Source organism: Cucurbita moschata, unplaced genomic scaffold (genome assembly GCF_002738365.1).
Source record: "Cucurbita moschata cultivar Rifu unplaced genomic scaffold, Cmos_1.0 Cmo_Scf00007, whole genome shotgun sequence".
In the NCBI taxonomy this organism is placed as follows: Eukaryota; Viridiplantae; Streptophyta; class Magnoliopsida; order Cucurbitales; family Cucurbitaceae; genus Cucurbita; species Cucurbita moschata.
In genome coordinates, this window is record NW_019268523.1 from 1589781 (window position 1) to 1613404 (window position 23624).

At 39.6% G+C, this 23624-nt stretch overlaps 6 protein-coding genes across 9 annotated transcripts; 2 read left to right on the forward strand and 4 right to left on the reverse strand.

The window, feature by feature from the left end:
* The first annotated feature begins 235 nt into the window (after nt 1-235).
* On the forward strand, nt 236-3428 carry LOC111444795 (CASP-like protein 4A1). 2 transcript variants are annotated; one of them, XM_023082846.1, is made up of 4 exons: nt 236-993; nt 1175-1310; nt 2609-2797; nt 3346-3428. In XM_023082846.1, exons 1-3 carry the CDS (start codon nt 335-337, stop codon nt 2795-2797), a joined length of 984 nt encoding a protein of 327 aa, XP_022938614.1. In that variant the 5' UTR covers nt 236-334; the 3' UTR covers nt 3346-3428. The 2 variants fall into 2 exon arrangements, with proteins under 2 accessions (XP_022938614.1, XP_022938613.1); XM_023082845.1 differs by lacking the exon at nt 3346-3428 and having other exon boundaries at nt 2609-2919.
* On the forward strand, nt 3371-5186 carry LOC111444796 (2-methylene-furan-3-one reductase-like). The gene is made up of 4 exons (XM_023082847.1): nt 3371-3693; nt 3968-4291; nt 4438-4597; nt 4693-5186. Exons 1-4 carry the CDS (start codon nt 3484-3486, stop codon nt 4959-4961), a joined length of 963 nt encoding a protein of 320 aa, XP_022938615.1. The 5' UTR covers nt 3371-3483; the 3' UTR covers nt 4962-5186.
* Nucleotides 5187-7238: 2052 nt separating this feature from the next.
* Nucleotides 7239-9731, reverse strand: LOC111444794 (RNA exonuclease 4-like). Its single transcript, XM_023082844.1, has 7 exons — nt 9693-9731; nt 9457-9608; nt 8616-8746; nt 8296-8516; nt 7998-8177; nt 7741-7821; nt 7239-7617 (listed from the first exon to the last, which is right to left on the reverse strand). Exons 1-7 carry the CDS (start codon nt 9716-9718, stop codon nt 7377-7379), a joined length of 1032 nt encoding a protein of 343 aa, XP_022938612.1. The 5' UTR covers nt 9719-9731; the 3' UTR covers nt 7239-7376.
* A 998-nt stretch (nt 9732-10729) lies between these two features.
* On the reverse strand, nt 10730-14055 carry LOC111444793 (GDSL esterase/lipase At3g27950-like). Of its 2 annotated transcripts, XM_023082842.1 has the most exons (6): nt 13682-14052; nt 13234-13434; nt 12429-12601; nt 12072-12339; nt 11726-11987; nt 10730-10984 (listed from the first exon to the last, which is right to left on the reverse strand). In XM_023082842.1, exons 1-5 carry the CDS (start codon nt 13926-13928, stop codon nt 11734-11736), a joined length of 1143 nt encoding a protein of 380 aa, XP_022938610.1. In that variant the 5' UTR covers nt 13929-14052; the 3' UTR covers nt 10730-10984; nt 11726-11733. The 2 variants fall into 2 exon arrangements, with proteins under 2 accessions (XP_022938610.1, XP_022938611.1); XM_023082843.1 differs by lacking the exon at nt 13234-13434 and having other exon boundaries at nt 13682-14055.
* Nucleotides 14056-14186: 131 nt separating this feature from the next.
* LOC111444792 (GDSL esterase/lipase At3g27950-like) lies at nt 14187-17079 on the reverse strand. The gene is made up of 6 exons (XM_023082840.1): nt 16577-17079; nt 15824-16024; nt 15517-15692; nt 14703-14970; nt 14393-14628; nt 14187-14334 (listed from the first exon to the last, which is right to left on the reverse strand). Exons 1-6 carry the CDS (start codon nt 16842-16844, stop codon nt 14317-14319), a joined length of 1167 nt encoding a protein of 388 aa, XP_022938608.1. The 5' UTR covers nt 16845-17079; the 3' UTR covers nt 14187-14316.
* Nucleotides 17080-17247: 168 nt separating this feature from the next.
* On the reverse strand, nt 17248-23061 carry LOC111444709 (L-aspartate oxidase, chloroplastic-like). Of its 2 annotated transcripts, none has more exons than XM_023082721.1 (8): nt 22450-23061; nt 21538-21683; nt 20534-20888; nt 20188-20430; nt 19811-19867; nt 19632-19712; nt 19227-19288; nt 17248-18535 (listed from the first exon to the last, which is right to left on the reverse strand). In XM_023082721.1, the coding sequence occupies exons 2-8, from the start codon at nt 21669-21671 to the stop codon at nt 17527-17529; spliced, it is 1941 nt and encodes a 646-aa protein (XP_022938489.1). In that variant the 5' UTR covers nt 21672-21683; nt 22450-23061; the 3' UTR covers nt 17248-17526. The 2 variants fall into 2 exon arrangements, with proteins under 2 accessions (XP_022938489.1, XP_022938487.1); XM_023082719.1 differs by having other exon boundaries at nt 21538-21678; nt 22444-23061.
* Between the last annotated feature and the right edge of the window lie 563 nt (nt 23062-23624).

A 23624-nucleotide genomic window follows, 5' to 3' on the forward strand; every position in this document is an offset into this window, starting at 1 on the left:
GTTTAAAAGTACCATGGTTCGTATATATTTTAAAATATTCATAAACTTTCAGAAATGATATTATTAAATAGTCGTGTTGACAACGGGAAGGTGAGAACTAAAATTAACATTTTTCTATTGGCGGTAGTTTTTTTTGCAATTTTGTGTGATGTTTATGTAAATATTTTAAAATTTTGGGGCAATATGTAAATACATTGTTTTTGAGTGGAAAGATTGGAAAGCAAGAAGAACAAAACCAAGCATCTAAGCTCCAAGTAGAAAACTACAGAGATTGGTTGAAGCTGTGGGTCTAGAAATATTCTTTCAATTTTCAGAGTCAGGAAGTACAGCCTCCATGGCCGCATCGAACTCTGAAGCGGAAGTGAAAAAGGAAGAACTGGCAGAAACCATGGAGCAGCAACAGCTCCACCGCCATAGCCAATCAGAAGTAAACGAAAACGGAAACGAAAACGATGACGAATCCCATCCCCCTCTGTCTGCTCAATCTTCACCTGCCCATTCCCTCTCCGACAACAAAGATCCCTCGCCGCCACTCCACTCTCCGTCCAACTCCTCGGACTTTTCCGATCACACCTGTCAAACTCATGGCAACTCCTCCATTGACGACGCTCTCTCTATTACGCGGCTTGAGGACTTGCCACCGTCGGCTTATCCTCCGTCTCCGAGACCTGTGGCGGCGAACCGCGCACAGCCGACGGAGCCGATTGTGGTGACTAAGGTGGACGCTGAAATACAGGGAGTACGGAAAGTGGAAGAGGGAAGTGCTAGCGATGTTGAGCCTAGTGATGGCGATGGCGGTCCGGTTGGGCGAGGACGGAAGCTGATGGCGAATTTGTCGATGAAGAAAATAAAGAGGGAGGAATTGAGGAAGAAGATCTTGCTAGGGTTTAGAATCGTTGGATTCGTCTTCTGTTTGGCATCGTTTTCGGTTATGGCTTCTGACAAGAATCAGGGCTGGGCTTTGGATTCGTTCTATCGCTACAAGGAATTCAGGTTCGTTGAATGAAATCACTTCTTCCTATTGAAATTTCATATGCAGCTGCCTTTAATTTCAATTGAATTGGACATCGTTGGATTCTTTCTATTGCTCAAGTCACAGTCTCTCTGTTACTGTTAGTATTCAATCAAACTCCTTGTGGAATCGATTCAATTGGGAATTTCATCAAATTTGCAGGTACTGTATGGCAGTGAATGTTATTGGGTTTGTTTACTCTGCACTTCAATCTTATGATCTTATATATTTTCTCTCCACTGGGAAGCACATGATCCGTAATTACTTCAAGCAATACTTCGATTTCTTCATTGATCAGGCAAGTTTCTGGTCTGGAATTGAGTTCCTAAGCTTCAATCTGTTAATTCTTTGTTCTATGATAATATCAATACCCAACCTAATCCCATCACACTGAGCACATATTGGACGGCGAAGATTAGGCCAACACTTTAGTCCAGATCACATTATTGTTTACCGATTATGATCTTATATGTCCCACACCACAGAAGATAAAAAGGTGATGCAGAATGCTCAATAGTCAATAGATAGATGGTTCTCTTACTGCAATTTTTGTCGTTCATAAAGAAGCCTTTTCATACCTTTCCTTACTGAAGAATCTGCAAGCCTTTTCTCATGGAGAGTTAGCTAATTCTACTACCTTAAATCCTCTTAAATCGCATATTAATAACTTAGAACTATATGATTGGTCTGGTTTAGTTCCTTTCCTTTTTATTTGCTTTAGCTTTTTGGCCATCCTTTTTGTTACCCTTTCTTCGGTATTGCCACCTTTCCCTCGCATCTTTCCTCTATCTTTCCTTTTTATTCTTAAAGTTTGTTAGGAAACTGGCTTTATTTTGCAGCAAAGAATCTAAAAAATTAACTTCTGGGCATAGTTAACATTACCACAAACCTTATATTCTAAAATTCTGAAAAGAAAAAAGAAAAAAAGGAAAAAGGAAAACCTTTTACCATATTCTCTGAAGTTGGCTGGCAGAGAGGTGTAAAATCCCATTTGCAACGTAGGAAGTTCGATTCTCTTCAATCTAGAAGGTCATTTGGATAGAAACCTTGAACCGTATGGATAGAACTGAGTCACTATATGGAAATGAATGTTATTGGGTCGTGTTTGTGCTTCTTAGCTTATAGGCGAACCCTGAACTTTATGGATAGAATTGAGCCATGAATTTGCAGGCACTGTATGACAGTGAATGTTAGGTCGTAGGCAAACCTTGAACTTTATGGATAAGACTGAGTCACCGTATGGAAGTGAATGTTATTGGGTCGTGTCTGTGCTTCTTGGCTCATAAGCAAACCTGAAACTTTATAGATAGAATTGAGCAAAATTTGCAGGCACGGTGGCCGTGAAAATTAGATCATAGGCAAACTCTGAACTCTTTGGATAGAACTGAGTCACCGTATGGAAGTGAATGTTATTGGACCGTATCTGTGCTCCTTAGCTTAGCTCATATGCAAACCCTGAACTTTATGGATAGAACTGAGCCATGATGCAGACGTTTAACTGCAGTTGAACCTATTACTACATTTCATTAGTGTTTGAGCTTCGCCATCTTTGCTGATAAGCTTAAAGAAATTGATGATAGTCTTCTTCTGTTGCAGATAGTAGCATATCTTCTTCTATCAGCTTCTTCTTCGGCAGCCACCAGAGTTGATGATTGGCAATCCAATTGGGGAATGGACAAGTTCCCAGATATGGCTGTCACGTCTGTGGGATTGTCCATTGTTGCATTTGTAGCTTTTGCCTTGAGCTGTATAATCTCTGGTTATACCCTCTGTAAATCTGCTTAGGTATCATTTCTCAAACTATCCATGATCATAGCAACAAACCAATGCTAGTGAGCATATACAAGAAATTTATTCCAACAATGTGCAGTAAATTAGATATGCTTTCACTTAGAAAATATTTGGAAGTTTACTTGATTCATGATAAGGAACTTCATTCGAGTAGCTAAAACGAGATTTATTCAAAATCCTTCGAGTAATATTCATGAAAATTAATGTTGGTATGAATGATATCACGAAATTCACATAAAAATAGAAATATAAAGATTATTATTATTATAGTTTAAAGATTTAACATGAAAATTAAAATTGAAAATGGAAGGAGTTAACTTAATAATGAAGTTAACTCAATATATATAAATGATGTTTTTGCGTTAACACTGAAGTTACGAAATGACTAGATATATAAATTATATTTCTTGGAGAAGACCGAGACCGAAATATATTTTAATAATTAAATCAGATTCAATAATTGGGAAGATATTTCTTGAACAGTGACACGTGTAACTCGATTTGGACAACCTTTACAAAGCTTTTGCTTGATTTGTTCACAGAATTATGGGTAATATAATGGTGTGAGGGTCCCGAATGGGAAGCTATCCATATCTTCGGGATTTCTGAATATCAATAATAAAGCCAAGACAAGGATATTCAAACGCTCTGAATTGGGATCTGTTCTTCCTTGTTCATCCATGGCGGCACTTTCTGTTCCCACCCACATGAAGGCTTGGGTGTACCATGAATTCGGCAACACTGCCGATGTTCTTAAACTGGATACCAATTACCCTGTTCCAGAAATCAACGAAAATCAGGTGCTTGTCAAGGTTGTTGCTGCGTCTTTGAACCCCATTGATTACAAGAGAATTCATGGTTCTTTGAAAGCTTTGAACTACTTGCCTCCGGTCAGCTCTCTCTCTTGCATTTAATTTTACTTGGGTAGCGTTGTTTTGATCTTAACTTTTCTGGGTCTGTTATTAATTTTGCATCGATGAAATGAAATCATCAGTTCTGGGTTAAGCTCTTTTTCTGTCATTGCTTATCTGTGGATTAGAATAGGCGTTTCTTGAAGCTGATCTTGAAGACTGTGTTTGTGTAATAGCTTATAATCTCATGAGATTTGGGGGAAGTTTGACTTCTAATCCTTTTTGTGTTTCTTTAATTGATTTCTTTTTACAGTCAATTCCTGGCTATGATGTTGCGGGTGTGGTGGTGAAGGTGGGAAGTGAGGTGAAAAAATTCAAGGTAGGAGATGAAGTTTATGGAGATATAAACCATAAAGCACTGGATAAGCCTAAAAACGTTGGCACTTTGGCTGAATACACAGCCACAGAAGACAAAGTTTTGGCTCTAAAACCAAAGAATCTGAGTTTCTTAGAGGCTGCTAGCCTTCCCCTCGCCATGGAAACTGCCTATGAAGGTCTTGAACGAGCTGGGTTATCCGCTGGAAAATCGATCATTGTTTTGGGAGGTGCTGGGGGAGTCGGTGCCCATGTTATACAGGTCAAGATTGGCTCTGCTACATTCATTATTTGGAATTTGGATCAGTTTTTCTGGTTCACACTCATAAAATTTGTCTACTGAGTTTTGTTTTTCTTCATTATTGGCTAATATGATCTTGGTTTTCTTTGTTTTTCTGTATGAGGCAGCTTGCAAAGAATGTGTTTGGAGCATCAAAAATAGCTGCTACTGCAAGCACATCAAAACAGGACTTATTGAGAAGCTTGGGAGCTGATCAGCCTATTGATTACACAAAGGAAAACTTTGAAGACCTTCCTGAGAAATTCGATGTCGTCTACGACGCAGTCGGTAACGTCCTCGATCTATCATTTTCTTCATATATTCTGCACCTGATTGCCAATAGGAATATGTTCAAAACTGAAGCTTTGATTCAAAAACTGCAGGCCAGGCTGATAAAGCCATCAAGGCAATGAAAGAAGGCGGGCATCTTGTGAGCATAGCCGCACCCGTTGCAGGTTTCCCAGATGCATTCTTCCTTCTCACATCAGATGCTGTCATATTGGAGAAACTAAATCCTTACCTGGAAAGTGGGAAGGTGAAACCAATCATCGACCCCAAATCTCCGTTCCCATTCTCCGACACTCTCGAGGCGTTTGCATATCTCGAAACCTCCAGAGCTACTGGGAAAATTGTGGTTTATCCCATCCCTTAGAGGCAAGTTTTTTACATAAGTAGCTTTGTGTGTTATGTTCTGGAGAATCCTTGTTGTGTTTGTTTGTTTGTCCACTGCATCTGCTTAGATATAATGTACATTATTGTGGAATTGCTGCTTTGACGATGGAAATAAGTATATCTTTTGCCATTTGGTCAAAAGAACAGGACACCGTAGTTTTATGTAAGAACGAAAGTGTTGATCTAGCATGCACTGTTTTGTTAATGTTGTGTTGAACTGCCTCGTTGCACCCGGCTAACCTCGACCTCTAACTATCGACGTTTAAGATGATATCTATCGAACCATCGCCATGAGTTCTAAATTAGTGGTAGTGGTACCAGTTAGAGTCAAAAGTGTCGAGAATAGATAGTAAAATAACAATCCCAAGAGTAATGAGATCACATCAAGTTTTATTGACTTATTCTTCTTAATTATTGTTTGACTTATGCTTCTTAATTATTGTTTGACTTATGCTTCTTAATTATTGTTTGACTTATTCTTCTCAATTATTGATTTGGGATCATTAGAGCTAGATTTTCATGGATTTTCTCAAGTCGATTGTTCTTGGTCTATTTTTATTTTATTTTTTTATTTTATAAAAAAATTGAAAAGTTAATTTTTCACTGTTTTTTTTAATTAATGGCTAATTTCAATATAAATTTTGAAACATAAACCTTGAATTAAAAAAGGTTAAAACTTAAAAGGTTAATTTTGGAAAGAAACTAGTAGTAATTTATTTTTAAAATATCTTTGAATTAAAAAAAAAATTATTAATACCCTTCCACCTTTCAAAATTTTTAATTTTAAAACTTTTTAAAAATTAAAAATATACTAGTAGTTTGTACATTAAATTTTAAAACTAACATTGACCCTCTAAAATTTATTAAAAAAAAATAAGTTAAGTTATTTCCATTTTTATATAGACAAAACCATTGAAAAATTTATGAGTAATTTTTAAACTAAAAATATTTTTTATTTTAAATTTTTTTAAAAAAGTTTTACCGGTATTAATAAAAATTTTGAGTTTCCAAAGATATTTTTTAAACATTTTTTTTTTAGAGTGAAGTATATTTGAAATAAAGTATAACTCTAAACAAATAGAGTAAGAGTATTTTTTTAAAATAATTTTTTTTTATCGTTTAAAGTTATTAATTAAGCTTAAACTAAGCTGAAATCGTTGAAGGCTATAGTGATGATCAATTGCTTATATAATTTAGGACAGTAAACTCAAATTTCGAGCATCCGTTGAAGAACGCTTCGTTACTCCCCCCAATCGAGGTAGGATTTCACAACTCAGGCTTGATAGGATTTCAAGTAAGCATTTCACTAATAACATTCAGAAAAATGATGACGATTGAGGGAGTCTAGTTGTATGAGACCTCGTGTAGACGTTCATTTCTTTCCACACGAGTTTTCCCGAATACCGAACTTGATTATGAACTGGAATTCATTTTTTTCAAACATCCCGGCTTCTTTGAAGTGTTTGGAAGAGTGGTGGCTTCAAGAACACTCATGTTAGGAGGATAGTGATAGTGATGGGTTTGAGTTTTAGAAACGTGGGAAAGAATTGAATTGGTCGGACATATTATTCTTTTACCCAAAAAGGGTTTGTCTTTGAAGATACTAAGAATACAACAAAGTTTGAATTCGAAGGGAATTGATTCTGTGTTGCCCATTTGGCGGCCCACTGCCAGTGAGAGGTATCTTCCAAAGTCAACTAAAACAAAAGGTATAGCCATCCAAACCTATCATTAATAGGTTTTATTTGTTTTCACCGTCATCGGTTAGAGAGAGATTTAGACATTTACATTTATGGACCTCTTACCATAGAGATTTAGACGTTTTTTCGTGTATATTTTTGTTGGTATAATTTGATTATTGTTCTATTAGTGGTAAAAGGAAATGTTATTGTCACACCTTCGTCGACCATGACCTTGACTTAGGGCTGAAACTTCTAACTACGATTTTGATGCAAGAAATAGACCAAAGTGTGAGCGAGTGCAAAAAAGAAAACGCCAAACACTCAAACCTTGACAACAACGAAACGACAAGATGAGGTACTCGGGGCACCCATTTAGAAAGAAGGGTCGAAGGCTTTCTCCATCCACCCTTTATTGGGTGGTGGGTCCTTGTTTCTTTCACTCAGAGGCCCTAGAGCGGCACGAAGCCACTAACGCCGAGTTGGCTCCTATGTCGGTTGCACGAAACGGGCCGAACCGAAGTTAAAACCCTCTTGTAAGAACAAATCTCTAGCTTCATATTACAACAACCACAACAAAATAAATTCAAGTTTATTTCAAACAAGATGATTTTGCCATAAGTTTTACACAATACAAACCCATTGATTAAAAGAAAAAACAAACCCCATCACCAAATAAATATTATCTCAAATCAATTCCACCATTGAAGAAGCTCTCAAATCCTCAAATCCATGCACCAACAGTAATAATCAGACCTAGAAATCTCCAACATCTGTTCTGGGCTCATCCTCTCAAGCTCACTTTCCCTCCAAGCTGCGAAGTTGTTTTTGTTTTGTGGGTCAGAAGCCATTGGATGATGCTCTATCCTATGAACTTGTGATCTCATTCTCTTGTACAATCTCATGCCACCCACACATTCTTCATAAGGATCTTGTACTCCATTTTGAATCTCAAATCTACAATAACAAATACCAATTATTCGTTTATTACATAAACGTTCCTCGATCATCATTTCGTGTGTTATTGTTTAAAAATCGTGTTCGTTCTCGAATGAAGTTAGAATTGAAAATGGTACTTGCCCAAGATACACTTGAGCTAGATACTTGAGTGAATTGCATAGCTTGCTTGTCTTCATCAATGGCGGATAATTTGCTATGTCCCTGTGGATCAGTGCATGAAACCAAGCAATATTTAGAACTAGTTACTTTTACGTCAAGATCTTAAAAGGGTTTCGTAAAAAAGTTGATATAAGGTTAGAACTTCAAATCTCGACAAAAAATTTAAAATTTTGAGTTGATGGGTCACGATAAATTTAGTTTTTGTTTGAAGAATTTACCTTATCATGATGGATGGATATCCGATTTGTAGACGTTTGAGATCGTCCTCCACACAGTGACCCACAAGAACCCTAGCTTTCTCACCTCCATTGTAGAGGATGTCTTGAATTTTCTTTTGAACTTGCTTCAATGGCATTGCATCTCGAAGGTGTTCGGGACGAATGCCCGTCATTTCATACCTAATTTTATTTTTACATATCGAATTGGTTAAATTATAAAAATTTTCTAATTCAATTCTAAAATTTTAAGTTTTTTTGGTCTCTAAATTTTAAAGGATTCGCCCGAAAAATAACTTACCTATAATTTGTAACGGGAATTATGGGCTTGACATAGCTATAGAAGATGACATTTTCACTCTCATCAATAAGGCAGACCTTGGCACAGACATCCAGCGACCCATCTCCGCCACCTACATATTTGCAAGCTAACGCCACGGGACCGGAGCCTCGAGTTCTTCCACCGTCGATGGCGGTTGAACCATCGCGAATTCCCAAGTTGGCCAAACGAGCAAGGAGCCCCTGATCAAAACAGCCAAAAAAGAATGGAAGATTCAAGATTTTGAAGCTAAAGAACTAACTTTCATGCTGTTTAATTAGCTGATAGTTGAGGGTTCATACAGAATTAACACACGAGAATTGGCATCTTTCTTGGTGGAGCCTTTGTGAGTATGAACTGTCAAGGATGGCCAAGCAAAACTTGCATCCTCGCATGTCGAAGACGTTTTTGCATTCTTGCTTCGGCAGCGGCCCTGATAACAACATGATCGTGTCGATATAATTAAATTTATCGCAAATTTATCGCAACCCATTATAGTATATGTAACCGTTCAAGTCTACTGCCAGTAGATATTGTCTGCTTTGACCCGTTATGTATCGTCGTTAGCCTCATGATTTTAAAATGCATCTACTAGGGAGAGGTTTCCACACTCTTACAATGAATGCTTCGTTACCCTCTCCAACCGATGTGGGATCTCACAATCCACCCTCTCTGGGTGCCAGCTTCCTCGCTGGCAACACCGTCCGGTGTCTAACTCTGATACCATTTGTAAACAGCTCAAACCCACTGTTAGGAGATATTGTCCGCTTTGGCCTGTTACGTATTGCTGTCAGCCTCACGATTTTAAAACGTGTTTTCTAGGGAGAGGTTTCCACACCCTTACAAGGAATATTTCATTTCCCTCTCCAACTGACATTGGATCTCATAATTCATTCCTCTTGAGGGCCAGCGTCCTCGCTGGCACACAGGCTCTAATACCATTTGTAACAGCCGAAGACCACTCCTAGCCAATATTGTCCGCTTTAGTTCGTTACGTATCGTCATCAGCCTTACGGTTTTAAAACGTGTCTGCTAGAGAGAGGTTTTCACCCCTTGACGTGGGATCTCACTATAGATCTTATATATGAACTTTTATTGAACTTCAAAAAGCTTACGACTTTATCGGTAGAAACGACGACATACCAATGAGATGTTCTCTAAGAGAATCAAGAGAACGACAGTGTTTCTTGCAAACGGCACAAGTGGGTTCATGAGGTGAGTGGAAAGAGGTCCTCATATGATCAACCAAATGCTCAATCTTGTTGAACTGCCTGAAGCAAGCAGCGCACTTGTGCCTGTTTGACAACCATTTTTAGTGTCAAAAACTTAGAAACAATGCCACAAACAAATACACAAAGACAGGGAGAAGGAGATCAAACCTAGATGTCTCAGCTGAATGATCCATTGTCTGATCAAACAAAAACTCTTACTTTGATGCCAGAAAGTGGGTGCAAAGGAAGCTGTTTTATACCGAGAAATTTAGGTTCTTTCAAGCTTTTTAGGGTCAACAACTAGGTATATTCTAATAATGTAACTTTGGGTGCGTAGAACAATAAAAGTTTGGGGCCTCCATAAAGAAGAACCAGAATATTTCGAATTAGCTAAGGTCAACTCATAAATTGTATCGATTCTATTTGAATATTATCATGTGCACAAAGGGAGTGAGGAGAAGACGACGACTTCATTTGACATCACTTACTATTTCAAAGATCGATGATTCAGTCTTTTGTTCTTACAATGTTGAGTGGTTGTGATTTTTCAAGATATGTGGTTTGAGTGTTGACACGGGTTTAGATATCTTTATGCGTAAGAATATTTGAAAACTACAAACCCGTCTTCCTTTTAGTCTCTATTTTGTTGGTAAGTTGTTTTCTTAGAATCAATTGGAGAAAAAAAGACGAAGAGTCTCGGTTGGTGATTTATAACTATTTTAGGAGAGTTTGAGATGGACGTGCATGAAATTTGGAGTTATGGGTTTGTACTTTGATGATTCTATCGAACTTTGCGATGAGGATATGCCGTACTTTGATGATTCTATCGAACTTTGCGATGAGGATATGAAGGCATCAACTACGTTATTGACCGAAATGGCCAAAAAGCAACGCACCCAAAGAGCAAGTTGGGATAACAAAAATATATACAGATAAAAAAGCAGTAACCCTTCAACACAAATGCAAGAATTGGCATCCAAGAATTTTAAAAGGCCCAATCTGATTCCCTTTTGGATAAGATTATATTGTTCTCAACTAGGAATGGCGACAAACATGGCTGTGAGTGAACTTACAAGTTTCCTTTTCTAACCACAAACATGGTGCGGGCCGAGTCGAGCCGAGCCGAGGGCAAGTGGGGTGGAAGAATTCGAACCTCTGACTTCTTAGTTTATGGTCCCAAGAGAGCGGATGACTTTTTCGAGTTGGAAAAACTTGATAGTAGGTTTGAAATGACCTTAATAAAAAAAGTGTTTTTAATAAGTACAAACACATGGATAGCTTGGTTTATCTACCCAACTTCTCTATGGGACACCAATAATTCTCGAGTTCATAGCCCGAATGGTGTTCATAAACTTTTGCCATCTCTGATACAATCGAACCAAATTCCAAAGGTGCAAGCGTGATTTTCGACAGAATCAAACGCTAATGTGAAAATTTGTAGTGTTGAGACGTTGTGGTTCCTACAAAGTAAACAATTATATAGTAAAAATTAGTTATTAAGATCAAAACTAGTACTAAATAAGTTGTTGAAATGGTTGAGTATGAGCATTATCAGATGCGTAGTACAGAGGAAACCATAAGCATTATATTTATATATGGCTTACAGAATAAAAGTGATTCTAGCAAATAATGGGAGGAAGTGTTTTGACTTTGGAAGGTGGGGGTCAGTCAATGGGAGATTCTTTGGACTGAAAAACTGTGGACCAGAGAAGGTTCTTTGAAGATACCAGAAAGAAAAGGTGAATGAAGACTTGATGATATTATTCTGATCTGTTCAAGGTTTTAATGCTTTCCAATTCAATGCTAAGCAATGAAATGGCTTTGAGTTTACTTTTGATCCTTTTGAATGAACAAGAACTCTCAAATGACAAGTTCAAAGTTTCGAGCATTTGGAGAGAGAAACGAGTGCCCGCGAGGACTCTAGGCCCTGAAGAGGGGTGGATTGAGAGATCTCACATCAATTGGAGAGGGGAACGAGTGCCAACAAGGACGTTGGACCCTGAAGGAGGGTGGATTGTGAGATCTCACATCGGTTGGAGAGGGGAACCAAGCATTCTTTATAAGAATGTAGAAACCTCTCCCTAGCAGACGCGTTTTAAAAACCTTGAGGGAAAGTCCAAAGAGAACAATATCTGCTAGCGATGGGCTTGAGCTGTTACACATTTACTCTAGAAGAATCAACAATTAATATTCAAACTAACCGTGATTATCATGCGTAACTAGGAGCTCGACAAGCTTTGTCAATTGGCAATGGTGGGTCTGAAAATGAGCCATTCAAAATATGGTTGGCAATCCACAAGTTTGCAGCCTCAGAGTAGTGTATGCCATCCCAGCTAATATGCCTTGATGGATCCTTGCAAGGATTTCCATAAACTGTTCCATTCACAACTTCTCTTTTTCCACAATCAATGTGATAGCCATAGTAACTCCCACAGCAAAACTTCACTGGATTCTTAACAAAACCTACCACCAATTATAATACTAAAGTTAGTCACCCGTCTACGTTCAAATCAATACTCGAATAATTAACGAGAAAAAAGAAACGACCTTGAGTTTTCGCTTCGGTAATGAGCAGATACTTGGCTGAATACATGTCTATGTGTATAATTCTAGCTAGAGGAAGCTTTTTCCCCAGCTTTAGCAGCCGACTCTTCAGCTGTCGATTAAATTCTCGAGAGACTTCATTCTGGCTCTCCACGCATCCGTTGCTATCTCGATTATCAGGACTTTTGTTATACAATATAGAGTAAGGCAGACATCCAATTGGACCTGTGTTATGCACCCAGAAATACCTTGCCCCTTCCTTGTACAATTGCTGAAACATACACCAGAAAGAACATTAGAGCTTTCATTTAAGCTTTTTTAAGTGTATGCATTGTTGAGTGAATGGTTTAGGTTTCCTACTTGCACAGCTTCAGAGAATGTGTTGAGTATATCTGGAATGGAGGCTCTAACTTGTTCTTCTGATGAGTGTTGGTAACCGTAGGCAAGATCGTTCTGCCCAATGTCGAACGTATATAGCGCCTTCGAAAACTCCTGGGGCCTCGCTATACGTTTGATTGGTATCGATGTCTTGTCTGTCACAGAGTATCTAACATTATAGTTATTATTAATGACACTATTGAGGATTGTTCGGAGGGAGTCCCACATTCGCTAATTTAGGAAATGATCATGGGTTTATAAGTAAGGAATACATCTCCATTGGTATGAGGCTTTTGGGAAACCAAAAGCAAAACCATGAGACCTTATGCTCAAAGTGGACAATATCATACCATTATGGAGAGTTGTGGTTCTTAATATGATATCAGAGTCATGTCCTAAACTTAGTCATGTCAATATAGAATCCTCAAATGTCGAACAAAGAATTGTGAGCCTCGAAGGTGTAATCAAAAGTGAGTAAAGTGTTGAACAAAGGGTGTACTTTGTTCAAGGACTCCAGAGAAGGAGTCGAGCCCGATAAAGGGGAGGTCGTTCGAGGGCTCCATAGGCTTTAGGGAAGTAAGGAATACATCTCCACCGGTACGAGACCTTTTGGGGAAGCCCAAAGCAAAGCCATGAGAGCTTACGCTCCAAGTGGACAATATCATACCATTGTGGAGATTCATGGTTCCTAACCGACCCCCCAAGAACATTCATACATCGGAGAAATGAAGCTCTGTTCTGTCGTGAGGTGTGTAATATTGTAAAGAGTAAAGAATCAGAAACTGACTGTTGGAGTGGAGTCGATTGAACAGATCAGTGATGCGGGATTTGAATTGTATGAACTGTGATACTTGAATGCCAAGATGAAAAGGGCTGTAACCACCAGGACAAATCGATGAACCTCCTGTTGCAAAATTAGCTCCATGCCTAAAATTTGTTCCTAATGAGTCCAGATATGCACTCAGGTAAGGCAATTTCAGCTTCTCAGCTGTACAGAATTCATGCATCAGTAGATAGAGATGAAAATGACGAACTCAATGGCCAAAAAGGCTTCCAAATCCAAAAAAAAATCATGATCATCGCTTGATTCACTCAAAAAACTGCTAAATTGTAAGCCATTTTCATGGTCAAAATCGTATCCCCCTTTTGCGTTTCTAAACCTAAACAGCAGAACTCAAGCTAGAAATTTGTTCATAATCTTCAGAAACAAAGAGATATGAGAATGGGGAACTTACCTATAAAATCTACAATGAGACGGCCATCGCAAGCCCTTCCAGAAGGACGTCGGAAGAAGGTTTCGCCGTTGGGCGGTTGAATCGCATTGAATGCCGCCGATATTCCGCCTGTGTCTGAATTTGAGTCGCCAAAGTTATATACGGCGGGAAATCCACACTTTCCCGAACCACCACCTGCTGTGGTAACGCCAATTAACAAACCGAGAATCAGAACCACCAGCAGACGGCGGAGCTTCAGTAACCCCATGATTTTCACTGCTTAGTTCTTCAATCGTTGAGGAGATGAAGTAATCAGACGCGATTCATAGCTATTTGGGTAATGGGAAATGAAATGATTGGAAGTGGAATCTACAGAGGCTAATTGGGACAAAAACAGTACACAAGCGAAAGGTGAAGAACATTGAAATTCGGACTCGCATTGTAATTGATGCCGTTGGCTTTATTCTCATTTCTGATAAATCTTTTGATCCAACACAAATTTTTAATCAAGTTCTTCCACCAAGAATTTGGATTTAAAAAAATGTTGATTCTGCTCATAATCAGCCGATCCTTCCATATTTATGCACTCATTGTAGTTCATTTATTTCGAAGTACTATCTTACGAGTACATTTTCATCGACTTATAATGGTTCAATTCATCGTATTGGTAACCATTCCTATTAGAGTATTGTAGAGCGATCGGTCATCTGTGGCTATATCTTTTCTTCATACTCGACACGCTTTGTCGATCGGCAATGGTGGCTCTGAAAATGAGCCATTCAAAATGTGGTTAGCAACCCACAAGTTTGCAGCCTCAGAGTAGTGTATGCCATCCCAGCTAACATGCCTTGATGGATCCTTGCAAGCGTTGTTGTCGTAGACTGTTCCATTCACAGCTTCTTTCTTCCCACAGTTGAGGTGTAAGCCATGGAAGCTCCCACAGCAATAGTTCACTGGATCAACAAAACCTGCACCAGTTTCAACACTGAAGTTAGTCGGCTACCACTTTCTTCCCTTCAAATTTTGAGAAAAGAAGAACAACCTAGAGTTTTCGCCTTGCTAATGAGAAGATATTTGGCTGAATACATGTCTACGTGAGTGATTCTAGCTAGAGGAAGCTCTTTTCTCAGCTTTAGCAGCAGATTCTTGAGCTGCCGGTTGAGTTCTTGAGCGACTTCATTTGCGCTCTTGACACACCCAATGCTGTCTATATTACTTGGCCTCTGGTTATTCAAGATAGTAAAAGGTAGACATCCAACTGGACCTGTGTTATGCACCCAGAAATACCTTGCCCCCTCCTTGTATATTTGCTGAAACATGCACCAAGAACAACATTAGAGTTTTCATTAACATTCCAATGCTATCTCTAGCAGATATTGTCTGATTTGGCCCGTTACGTATCGCCGTCAGCCTCACAATTTTAAAACGCGTCTGTTAGGGAGAGGCTTCCACACCCTTATAAGGAATGTTTCGTTCTCCTCTCCAACCGATGTGGGATCTCAGAATCTACCCCCTTGGGGGCCAGCATCCTCGCTGGCACACCGCCCGGTGTCTAGCTTTGATACCATTTGTAACAGTCTAAGGAAATTGCAAGCCGATATTGCCCGCTTTTGCCCATTACGTATAACTGTCAGTCTCACGGTTTTAAAATGCGTCTGTCAAGGAGAGGTTTCCACACCCTTATAAGAAATACTTTGTTCCCCTCTCCAACCGACGTGGAATCTCATAATCCACTCTTCTTAGGGGCCTGCATCCTCACTGGCACACCGCTCAGTGTCCGGCTCTGATACCATTTGTAACAGTCTAAGGCCGTGTTTTATGTATATTTTGTTGAGTGAGGGATTTAGATTGCCTACTTGCACAGCTTCAGAGAACGTGTCTATCATGTCTGGAATGGAAGCTCTAACTTGTTCTTCACATGAGTATTGGAAGCCATGGAAGAGATCGTTCTGTGCAATATCGAACATATATAGCGCCTTCGAAAACTCCCGGGGCCTCGCGATACTGCTTTCCATTGGTATAGCTGTGCTGTCTATCACCAAGTAGCCAACATAATAGCCATTGTTAAAGACATAACATGAGAAAATTCACACAACAAGAAGCTGAAGCTTTGTTCTGTCCTGAGAAGTGTAATGTGCATAGAGTAATGAATGAGAAACTGACTGTGGGAGTGGAGTCTATTGTATAGATAGGTGGTGCGGGATTTGAACTGGATGAACTGTGAGACTTGGAGAGCAAGATGAAAAGGGCTGTAACCACCGGGACGAATCGACGAACCGCCGGTTGCGAAATTAGCTCCATACCTAAAGCTTGTTCCTACTGAATCCAGATATGCACTCAGGTAAGGAACTTTCAGCTTCTCGGCTGCAAAAGAATCAGATATATCAGTTGATAGAGCTGAAAATGAAGAACTCAAAGACCAAAAAAGGCTTCCAAATATAGAAAATCCTGATTGATGAGTTCACTCTGTTAGATACTTAGATATACTAATGGTATTGTAAGCCATTTTCATGGAAACTTTATCATCCAAGTCCCGCGTTGGTCAATTTAGAGAATGATCATGGGTTTATAATCAAATAATACTCTCTCCTTTGAAATGAGTCCTTTTGGGGAAGCCCAAAACAAAGCCACGAGAACTTAGGCTCAAAGTGGACAATATCATACCATTGTGGAGAGTCGTGTTCGTCTAACCGTCTCTAATATCTTATGATAATGCAATTTATAGCTAAACTTGCATGGTTTTACTACTTAATTATACTGGAAGGCCTCAAGTCTCAACAATCTAAACAAAGATTAAACCATCACTGATCTTAAGAGCTCAAACTTAAAGTTACTGAGCAATAATTTACAGACCCAGATAGTGATTTGTGCATAATCTTCACAAACAGAGAGATATGAGAAAATTTGGTAACTTACCCATGAAGTCTATAATGAGACGGCCATCGCAGGCCCTCCCAGAAGGATGTCCAAAGAAGGTCATGCCATTGGGTGATTGAATCGCGTCGAATGCAGCTGATATTCCTCCTGTGTCTGAGTTCGAGTCACCGAAGTTGTACACAGCCGGAAACCGACAACTCGCCGAATCGCCACCGCCACCAGCGGCGGCGCCAACCGACGTCATCGGCCATCCCACTAAACCCAGGAACAGAAGCACCAATACACGGCGGAGCTTCAGTGGGTCCATGGTTTTGCAACAGAGAAAAGCGCAAGCAACCCGTCTGAGCTTTTTCACTGCTCAAAATTTTCATTGGTTTCATAGCCATTTAGGTAATGGGAAGTGAAAGCGGCTGAAATTGGAAATTGAGCGTATCCGACAAGTCGGTGGGCCAAAAGCGTTGTTGAAATTTGAGCGTCGTTCTAGGTAGTATATGAGATCGAGACAGGGATTCTCATCTTCAATCATGGCAGAGAAATTGTGCTCCCCAAGAAGACATTCGTCCGTACGTGGCAATCTCGACTCGCTGGATTCAAACTTCTTAGTAATCCCATTTTAAAATCGTGTTTAAACGAACCAAAGCAGACAATATATATTAACGGTGTGCTTGAATTGTTATAATATTTTTTTTTGTAGTCAACTGACAGTACAATTACTATTTAGAACTATTTATCATGTCTCCGATACTAAAGTGTTCATTTTAAACCTTCGGGCACCTCCATTCACGACTAAACTTAAGTCAGCTAATACTAACAACCTTATACAAGGAAACATCGAAAGAAAATAAAAACTACCAACAACGTGAACCGTTCTCTTAAATGCTGCACTTAGCCTAAGGCTAATGAGACTACACAAGAATTATAACTAAGTCCTGTAAATACAAATATTTAGGCAGCACTGGATTTGACACAAGGAGAGACATTACTTACTACTACACAGGCTGCCAGTGAAGCTGTCTCGAGCTCCATGTACTCTTGATGGGTGAACAAGGAAATATGATGGTCGGAAGCCTCTTACTCTCCTCAAGATGAGGAAAATCTATGGTGTAATGAAGCCCACGGCTCTCTTGCCGAGTGATGGCGCTGCTTACGACCAGCTTCGCGCAGCAAAACAGGTTCCTCATTTCGCAAACCTCCAGAGCCACCATGGTTGGTTCCCATCCTTGATGAAACAAGTACTCTTCCCATGTTGCTTCTAGCTTGCTGATCTTCTGCTCTGCAGTCTCGAGCCTCGTGGTCGACCGAACAATTCCTACATACTTCCACATGATTAGTTGTAACTGTTTCCTTATGTCGTTAGTCATCGATATGATTCTGCTCATGAAATCGTTTCCGAGGGACACGGGCACGAAAGGTCTAGCCCATTTATTCAAGATACGAGAATCAAAACTTGAGCTCTTCATATGATCAACAGAGGGCTCAACTGCCCTTCGTGCAAAAACTAGAGCTTCCAGCAATGAGTTGCTAGCTAGACGGTTGGCTCCGTGTAAACCCGTGCAGGCAACCTCACCTGCAACATACAGACCCCGCACATTGGTCTCCCCCTGAAGCCCCGCACGAACTCCCCCACAAATGTAATGAGCAGCCGGAACCACTGGAATTGGCTGGCATGTAATGTCCAAACCATGCTTGAGGCACTCAGCAGCAATGTTGGGGAAATGGGAGAGGATGTTTTCCCTGGGCTTGTGACTAATATCTAGTAGTACATACTTTTCATTTCGCTTTTTCAGCTGGTCATCTATGCTTCTAGCCACCACATCTCTCGGGGCGAGCTCGGCTCTCTCGTCGTACAATGGCATAAATCTTTCCATACCTAAATTGTACAGGATACCTCCATCACCCCGAACGGCTTCGGTTATAAGAAAAGCATTTTCTCTTGGCTTGTCTGGTCTAACTGGAAGGCCTTCATCAGCTAAGGCAGTTGGATGGAACTGCACAAATCTGCATTAGATAATAAAATCTATTAATAACCATGACTCCTATCATCCTAAATCATTACCCAAATATACTCCAGGAAAGGAAACATTACTAAAAATTAACCAACATCACAAGAACAAAGTTACGACCGCATCTTCGAAAGTCAAAGAAATACTAGAAATGTAAGATAATGTATTTCGTATTTTTATTTAATGTGAGATCCCATGTTGGTTGCAGAGAAGAACGAAACATTCTATATAGGGGTGTGAAAATCTCTCCCTAGAAGATGCATTTTAAAACTTTGAGGGGAAGCCCGGAAAGGAAAGCCCAAAGAAGACAATATCTACTAGCGGTGGGTTTCGGCCGTTAAAAATGGTATCAGAGCCAGAGCTAGACACTGAGCGATGTGCCAGCGAGGAGACTAAACCCCAAAAGAGATGGATATGAGGCAGTGTGCCAGCAAGGACATTGGGCCCCAAATGGGGTGGATTGGGGGTCCCACATCAATTGGAGAAGGGAACGAGACATTTTTTATAAGGGTGTGGAAACCTCTCCCTAGCAGACGCATTTTAAAACCTTAAGGAAAAATTTGGAAGGGAAAGTTCAAAAAGGATGTCCTGGCGGTGGCTTGAACTGTTACATTTAACAACCAAGCTCCACAGCAATCAAAAGAATAGGCATAAGACAAATCACAATGACTGAGACGGTTACTCACTCCATGTTGGAAATTACAGCTTGAGCTCGATGAGACATGGCAATTCCATCTCCAGTGGCAACCTTTAAGACGATGTCGACTAACATTAGAATAAATATATCCACCAAACAAGATACTATTGCATGCAAGATTCTGATTGGAACCAAACAATTAAAATGGTATTGAAAGATAAAAGATACAAGTTAAAAGAAGTACAATAACCTCAAGTCTGTATTACCGATCAATTGCCCAACACTATCTCCTCAATTCCTCTGTTTATGACCAATTTCTGAGCTAACTACAATTGTATCCCTTCCATTCTAATAACATTCCTAACTTCTATCCTGCCCGCACTCCTAACAGACCGTAACCCACATGACATAACTAGTTTCGTTGAGAAGGTTGTAGAATGGAAATGAAAAGTACCAGGGGATTCGTTGTTGATGGATACATGTGTCCAGCTCCACCTGAGGCAAGTAAAGTCACCTTGGAAATAAACCGTGTAACCTGGAAGTACACGAGAGGAAAGAAATTAAAGGGCAGAATACGTGAATTGTTTAAGACTCAAAACTGTGTTCAGATATGGGGATGAACCGAGATATCACCTCCAGTGTTTCAGCATTCAAAGTATCAACACCAACACAAACTATGTCAGAACCATCCTGCAATATTAGCAACATCATTTCACATGGCTGCATTTAAGCATTTGTTTATACTTTTTGATATTACTCTTGTCTAACAACCAAGCCCAAGCCCATCGCTAGCAGATATTGTTCTCTTTGGGCTTTCTCCTCTGGAGTTACCCTTAAGGTTTTAAAATGTGTCTACTAGAGAGAGGTTTCTATGTCTTTATAAGTAATGTTTCATTCCCCTCTCCAACCAACGTGGGATCTCACCTGATGTCTAAATTTCTCAAAGTACAATAAACTCGTAAGAAACAAGAAAACAAAAGTTTTGTTGAAAGAAACAGGGAAAGGCAAACCTCGGAAGTAAGTAAGTCAATTGCAAAATGGTGCTCAAACACAAAAATATTAGGATCCCTGACAACGGCCTCCAAAAGAGCCCGCTCGATTTCCCTTCCAGTCATATCTGCGGCATGAACAATCCTACGATGAGAGTGTCCCCCTTCCCTTGCTAGATGCAAATTACCATCTTCCCCATGGTCAAATGAAGCACCCATAGCAATCAACTCTTTGATTCTGTCAGGCCCTTCTGTACATACAACCTAAAGAAAACAGGCAATTTCAGAAGAAAGAAAGAAAGAAAGAGAAAAGGTAATGAACTTTAAAAAATGTGTGAAGGTATGATATGCAAGCTGGAAAACATACTCTAACTGTCTCCTCGTCACACAGATGAGCCCCGGCGACGATGGTATCCTGCACATGACTTTCAACAGAATCTGAAGGACAAAGAACAGCACTAACACCTCCTTGAGCATAATTTGTATTGCTCTCATGAGGTTCAGCCTTGGTGATCACAGCTACAGATCCATGTTTTGCAACTTCAAGAGCATAACGAAGGCCAGCAACGCCGCTACCAATAACAATAAAGTCAAAATACTTTGTTGAACCGTCACTCAAGCACGCCGAAGTGACTGTCGTCGGAGTTCTCCATTTCTCATTAATTGTAGGTGAGGAAGTCTTGCTTCTTCGTACACGTGAGAACTTACTTAATCCATATGACCTGGATAATTGTGCAAATAATAAGTAATATGAAGGCTATGGTGTTAAATAGTAGAAGGGTGAAGAATTCTAAACGGCTACCCATATAACACACAAAAATGTCTTCCTAATATTTTCAAACGCCCAAATAGAAGTTGAAATTTACATCACATTATGAAATTCTTCTTTCATACGTACAAATAATTCTATTTGATCACATATTTTCTTTGCTTCGAAGACAGGAAAATGAATGCATGTTTCAAAATTCATTTCATACTAGTACAGAATCAAAATTGTTCTCAATTTGTGGACATTGGTGTGCTTGAGCATCTTCTAACACTACAAATGCAACAATTTATGATTTTATTCAACTAATATAACCAGATACAAGATAAAAATAAGAGTATCAAACAAAAACTAGAAGATTGTCTTATAAAGTTCTTCAGTGTTATGTCAAAGTTTAGTGGGGTATAAAGAGAAGTCACTCTCTGTTCCCGTCATATTTGGCGGATCAACTCTAGAAATGTGAAATATCCAAGTACTTTTCCTCTGGACCCTATTGACAAACATGATTTTGGCAAAATAATAGAAGTGATCCAAGCAGGAATGCAGTAAACTACAATTTGTTTTGATGGTTAGATTCGTCTATGTTCGGTATCTATGTCGAGTACCGTGAAAACGCATCCTGCAAGCAACTTTTGAAAGCTATACTAGCGTCCCATTGGGCTCTTTTACAACCTTGCAACTTCAAATCTACCGCCCTGCAGAACAGTTTGCAGCTCCCAATAGGTATACAAATCGCCATTGCAGCCCTGCAGTCAAGAGGAGTAAGAAAGAGAGAACAGGGAACATTTGGGAGCATAAATCACTTGCAAGTGTCTTAAATGTCTACAAAACATATAAATGTGAGATCCCATGCCGTTGAAGAGGGGAACACAACATTCCTCAGAAGGGTGTGGAAACCTCTCCCTAATAGAGACATTTTAAAACTATGAGGCTGACGATGATGTGTAACAAGCCCTGTTATAAATAGTATCAGAGCCATACACTGGACGGTGTGCCAGCGAGGACACTGGCCCCTAACGAGGTGGATTGTTGAGAACTCACATCGATTGAAGAGGGAAACAAAATATTCCTTAGAAGGGTGTGGAAACCTCTCCCTAGTTGACGCGTTTTTTGACGCGTTTTAGAACCGTGAGGTTGACAGTGATAAGTAACGAGCCATTTGGCCACTCTGCTTCATTGCATGCACCACCGCTTCCATTCATTCACGAGCTTCTTTGGCTCCTAAAATTACCCATAAGCAACATCGCGTTCTACTTTGAAGTTCATACGGAAACTAACCCAATTCAAGCAATCATAATCTCGACCCCTCAAAATGGGCAAACTACCAAAAAGGAAAAAGGACCAAAAAGAGAGTGCAGAAATTCCAAAGGCCAGGAAATCAACATCCATCGTCCAAACGGGAAAAACTAAAAACAGAGATGAATCTGGTGGACATGGAAAACTCGACTTTCTTTCTAGTGGATAAAACAGAGTAGAATATCGTACAACACAAATGAAATTGTGAAAATTACCTGCAAAAAACCGCAAGAAGACGTTCAATCAAACAGTAAAACGATCAGAAACAGCTGAAATAGCCGTTCTTCTCTTGCCTTCACGGACTTCAAACAGATTAACCAAAACCAAGGGTTAAATCTCAACCTGGGTTCTGATGTTGCTGATGAGTCAATCTAAGAAGCGCAACGAAAAACAAGAACAGAGAGAGAGAATCCAAAAATCTAGTTAATAGATAAATTGGAGGTATTAGTGGCAAGAAAATAAGTATGTGAATGGAGCAATGGAGTTGACAAATGAATGGAAAAGAAGCAGAGGCGCAGAAAACTTGCCCGCTATCTGCCCGATGCGCCACACCCATGCAGCCACACCGATCTTAAATGCAGACATCCAAATTCCATAACGCCATATTCTTCTTCAACGTTTTGCTCCTTGTCGTCTTCCTTTCCACTTATTTATTACTGATTCCATAAAGTGACCATCAGAATCAATAAGAGCTCAAATTTTCAAATCGACCTTAAAATTATATGATGGATTTCCTCACTGCAAAATCAAAAAGAAAGAAAAAACAAAAGAGAGATGACATGGAGGCTTGTAAACCACAACGATGAGAAGGGAATTTGGAGGCTAATAGCAATCCAAGTATTTGGGGGTATATAAATAAACAAATGAAGAATGCCATTGGTGAGGAACTACTTAAAGCTAGCAGCCCCATATTCATTATTCACTACCATTTTTCTTGAGAGTGACCCAATTATCGTGTTAGATCTTACATGAGTTAGAGACGACAACGAAACATTTTCGTAAGAGTGTGAAAATCTAGTCCTAGCATACCTGATTTAAAATCGTGAGACTGACGGCGAGACGTAACAGACCAAAACAAATAATATCTATTAGCGGTAGCTTAAATTGTTACAAATGGTATCGAGCTATCATCGGGGCAGTGTGTCAGCGAGGACCTTGGGCCCCAAGGGATGGATTGTGAGATCCCACGTCGGTTTGAGAAATAAATAAAATATTTTCTTACAAGGGTGTGAAAATTCTCCTTAGCATACGTGTTTTGAAATCGTGAGGCTGACAGCGATAAGTAACAGACCAAAACGAACAATATCTGCTAGCGGTAAGCTTGGGCAGTCGTGTCTTAAAATTGTGAGGCTGACGGCAATACGTAACAAAATGAAGTATACAATATATACTAGCA

Coding starts and splice junctions, on each gene's coding strand:
- LOC111444796 (XM_023082847.1), top strand. CDS start 3,484: ATGGCGGCACTTTCTGTTCCCACCCACATGAAGGCTTGGGTGTACCAT. Junction 3,694..3,967: donor CTTTGAACTACTTGCCTCCG/GTCAGCTCTCTC, acceptor TTCTTTTTACAG/TCAATTCCTGGCTATGATGT. Junction 4,292..4,437: donor TCGGTGCCCATGTTATACAG/GTCAAGATTGGC, acceptor TGTATGAGGCAG/CTTGCAAAGAATGTGTTTGG.
- LOC111444793 (XM_023082842.1), bottom strand. CDS start 13,928: ATGGGGTTACTGAAGCTCCGCCGTCTGCTGGTGGTTCTGATTCTCGGT. Junction 12,340..12,428: donor CATTCTCTGAAGCTGTGCAA/GTAGGAAACCTA, acceptor TGTATGTTTCAG/CAATTGTACAAGGAAGGGGC. Junction 11,988..12,071: donor TACCGAAGCGAAAACTCAAG/GTCGTTTCTTTT, acceptor AATTGGTGGTAG/GTTTTGTTAAGAATCCAGTG.
- LOC111444709 (XM_023082721.1), bottom strand. CDS start 21,671: ATGGCGATTTGTATACCTATTGGGAGCTGCAAACTGTTCTGCAGGGCG. Junction 19,713..19,810: donor TGAATGCTGAAACACTGGAG/GTGATATCTCGG, acceptor GTGTACTTCCAG/GTTACACGGTTTATTTCCAA. Junction 18,536..19,226: donor GCTGTAATTTCCAACATGGA/GTGAGTAACCGT, acceptor TATCTAATGCAG/ATTTGTGCAGTTCCATCCAA.
- LOC111444794 (XM_023082844.1), bottom strand. CDS start 9,718: ATGGATCATTCAGCTGAGACATCTAG. Junction 9,609..9,692: donor CATTCAGCTGAGACATCTAG/GTTTGATCTCCT, acceptor GTTGTCAAACAG/GCACAAGTGCGCTGCTTGCT. Junction 7,618..7,740: donor CTAGCTCAAGTGTATCTTGG/GCAAGTACCATT, acceptor TTGTTATTGTAG/ATTTGAGATTCAAAATGGAG.
- LOC111444792 (XM_023082840.1), bottom strand. CDS start 16,844: ATGGACCCACTGAAGCTCCGCCGTGTATTGGTGCTTCTGTTCCTGGGT. Junction 14,971..15,516: donor CGTTCTCTGAAGCTGTGCAA/GTAGGCAATCTA, acceptor TGCATGTTTCAG/CAAATATACAAGGAGGGGGC. Junction 14,629..14,702: donor TAGCAAGGCGAAAACTCTAG/GTTGTTCTTCTT, acceptor AAACTGGTGCAG/GTTTTGTTGATCCAGTGAAC.
- LOC111444795 (XM_023082846.1), top strand. CDS start 335: ATGGCCGCATCGAACTCTGAAGCGGAAGTGAAAAAGGAAGAACTGGCA. Junction 994..1,174: donor TATCGCTACAAGGAATTCAG/GTTCGTTGAATG, acceptor TCAAATTTGCAG/GTACTGTATGGCAGTGAATG. Junction 1,311..2,608: donor TCGATTTCTTCATTGATCAG/GCAAGTTTCTGG, acceptor CTTCTGTTGCAG/ATAGTAGCATATCTTCTTCT.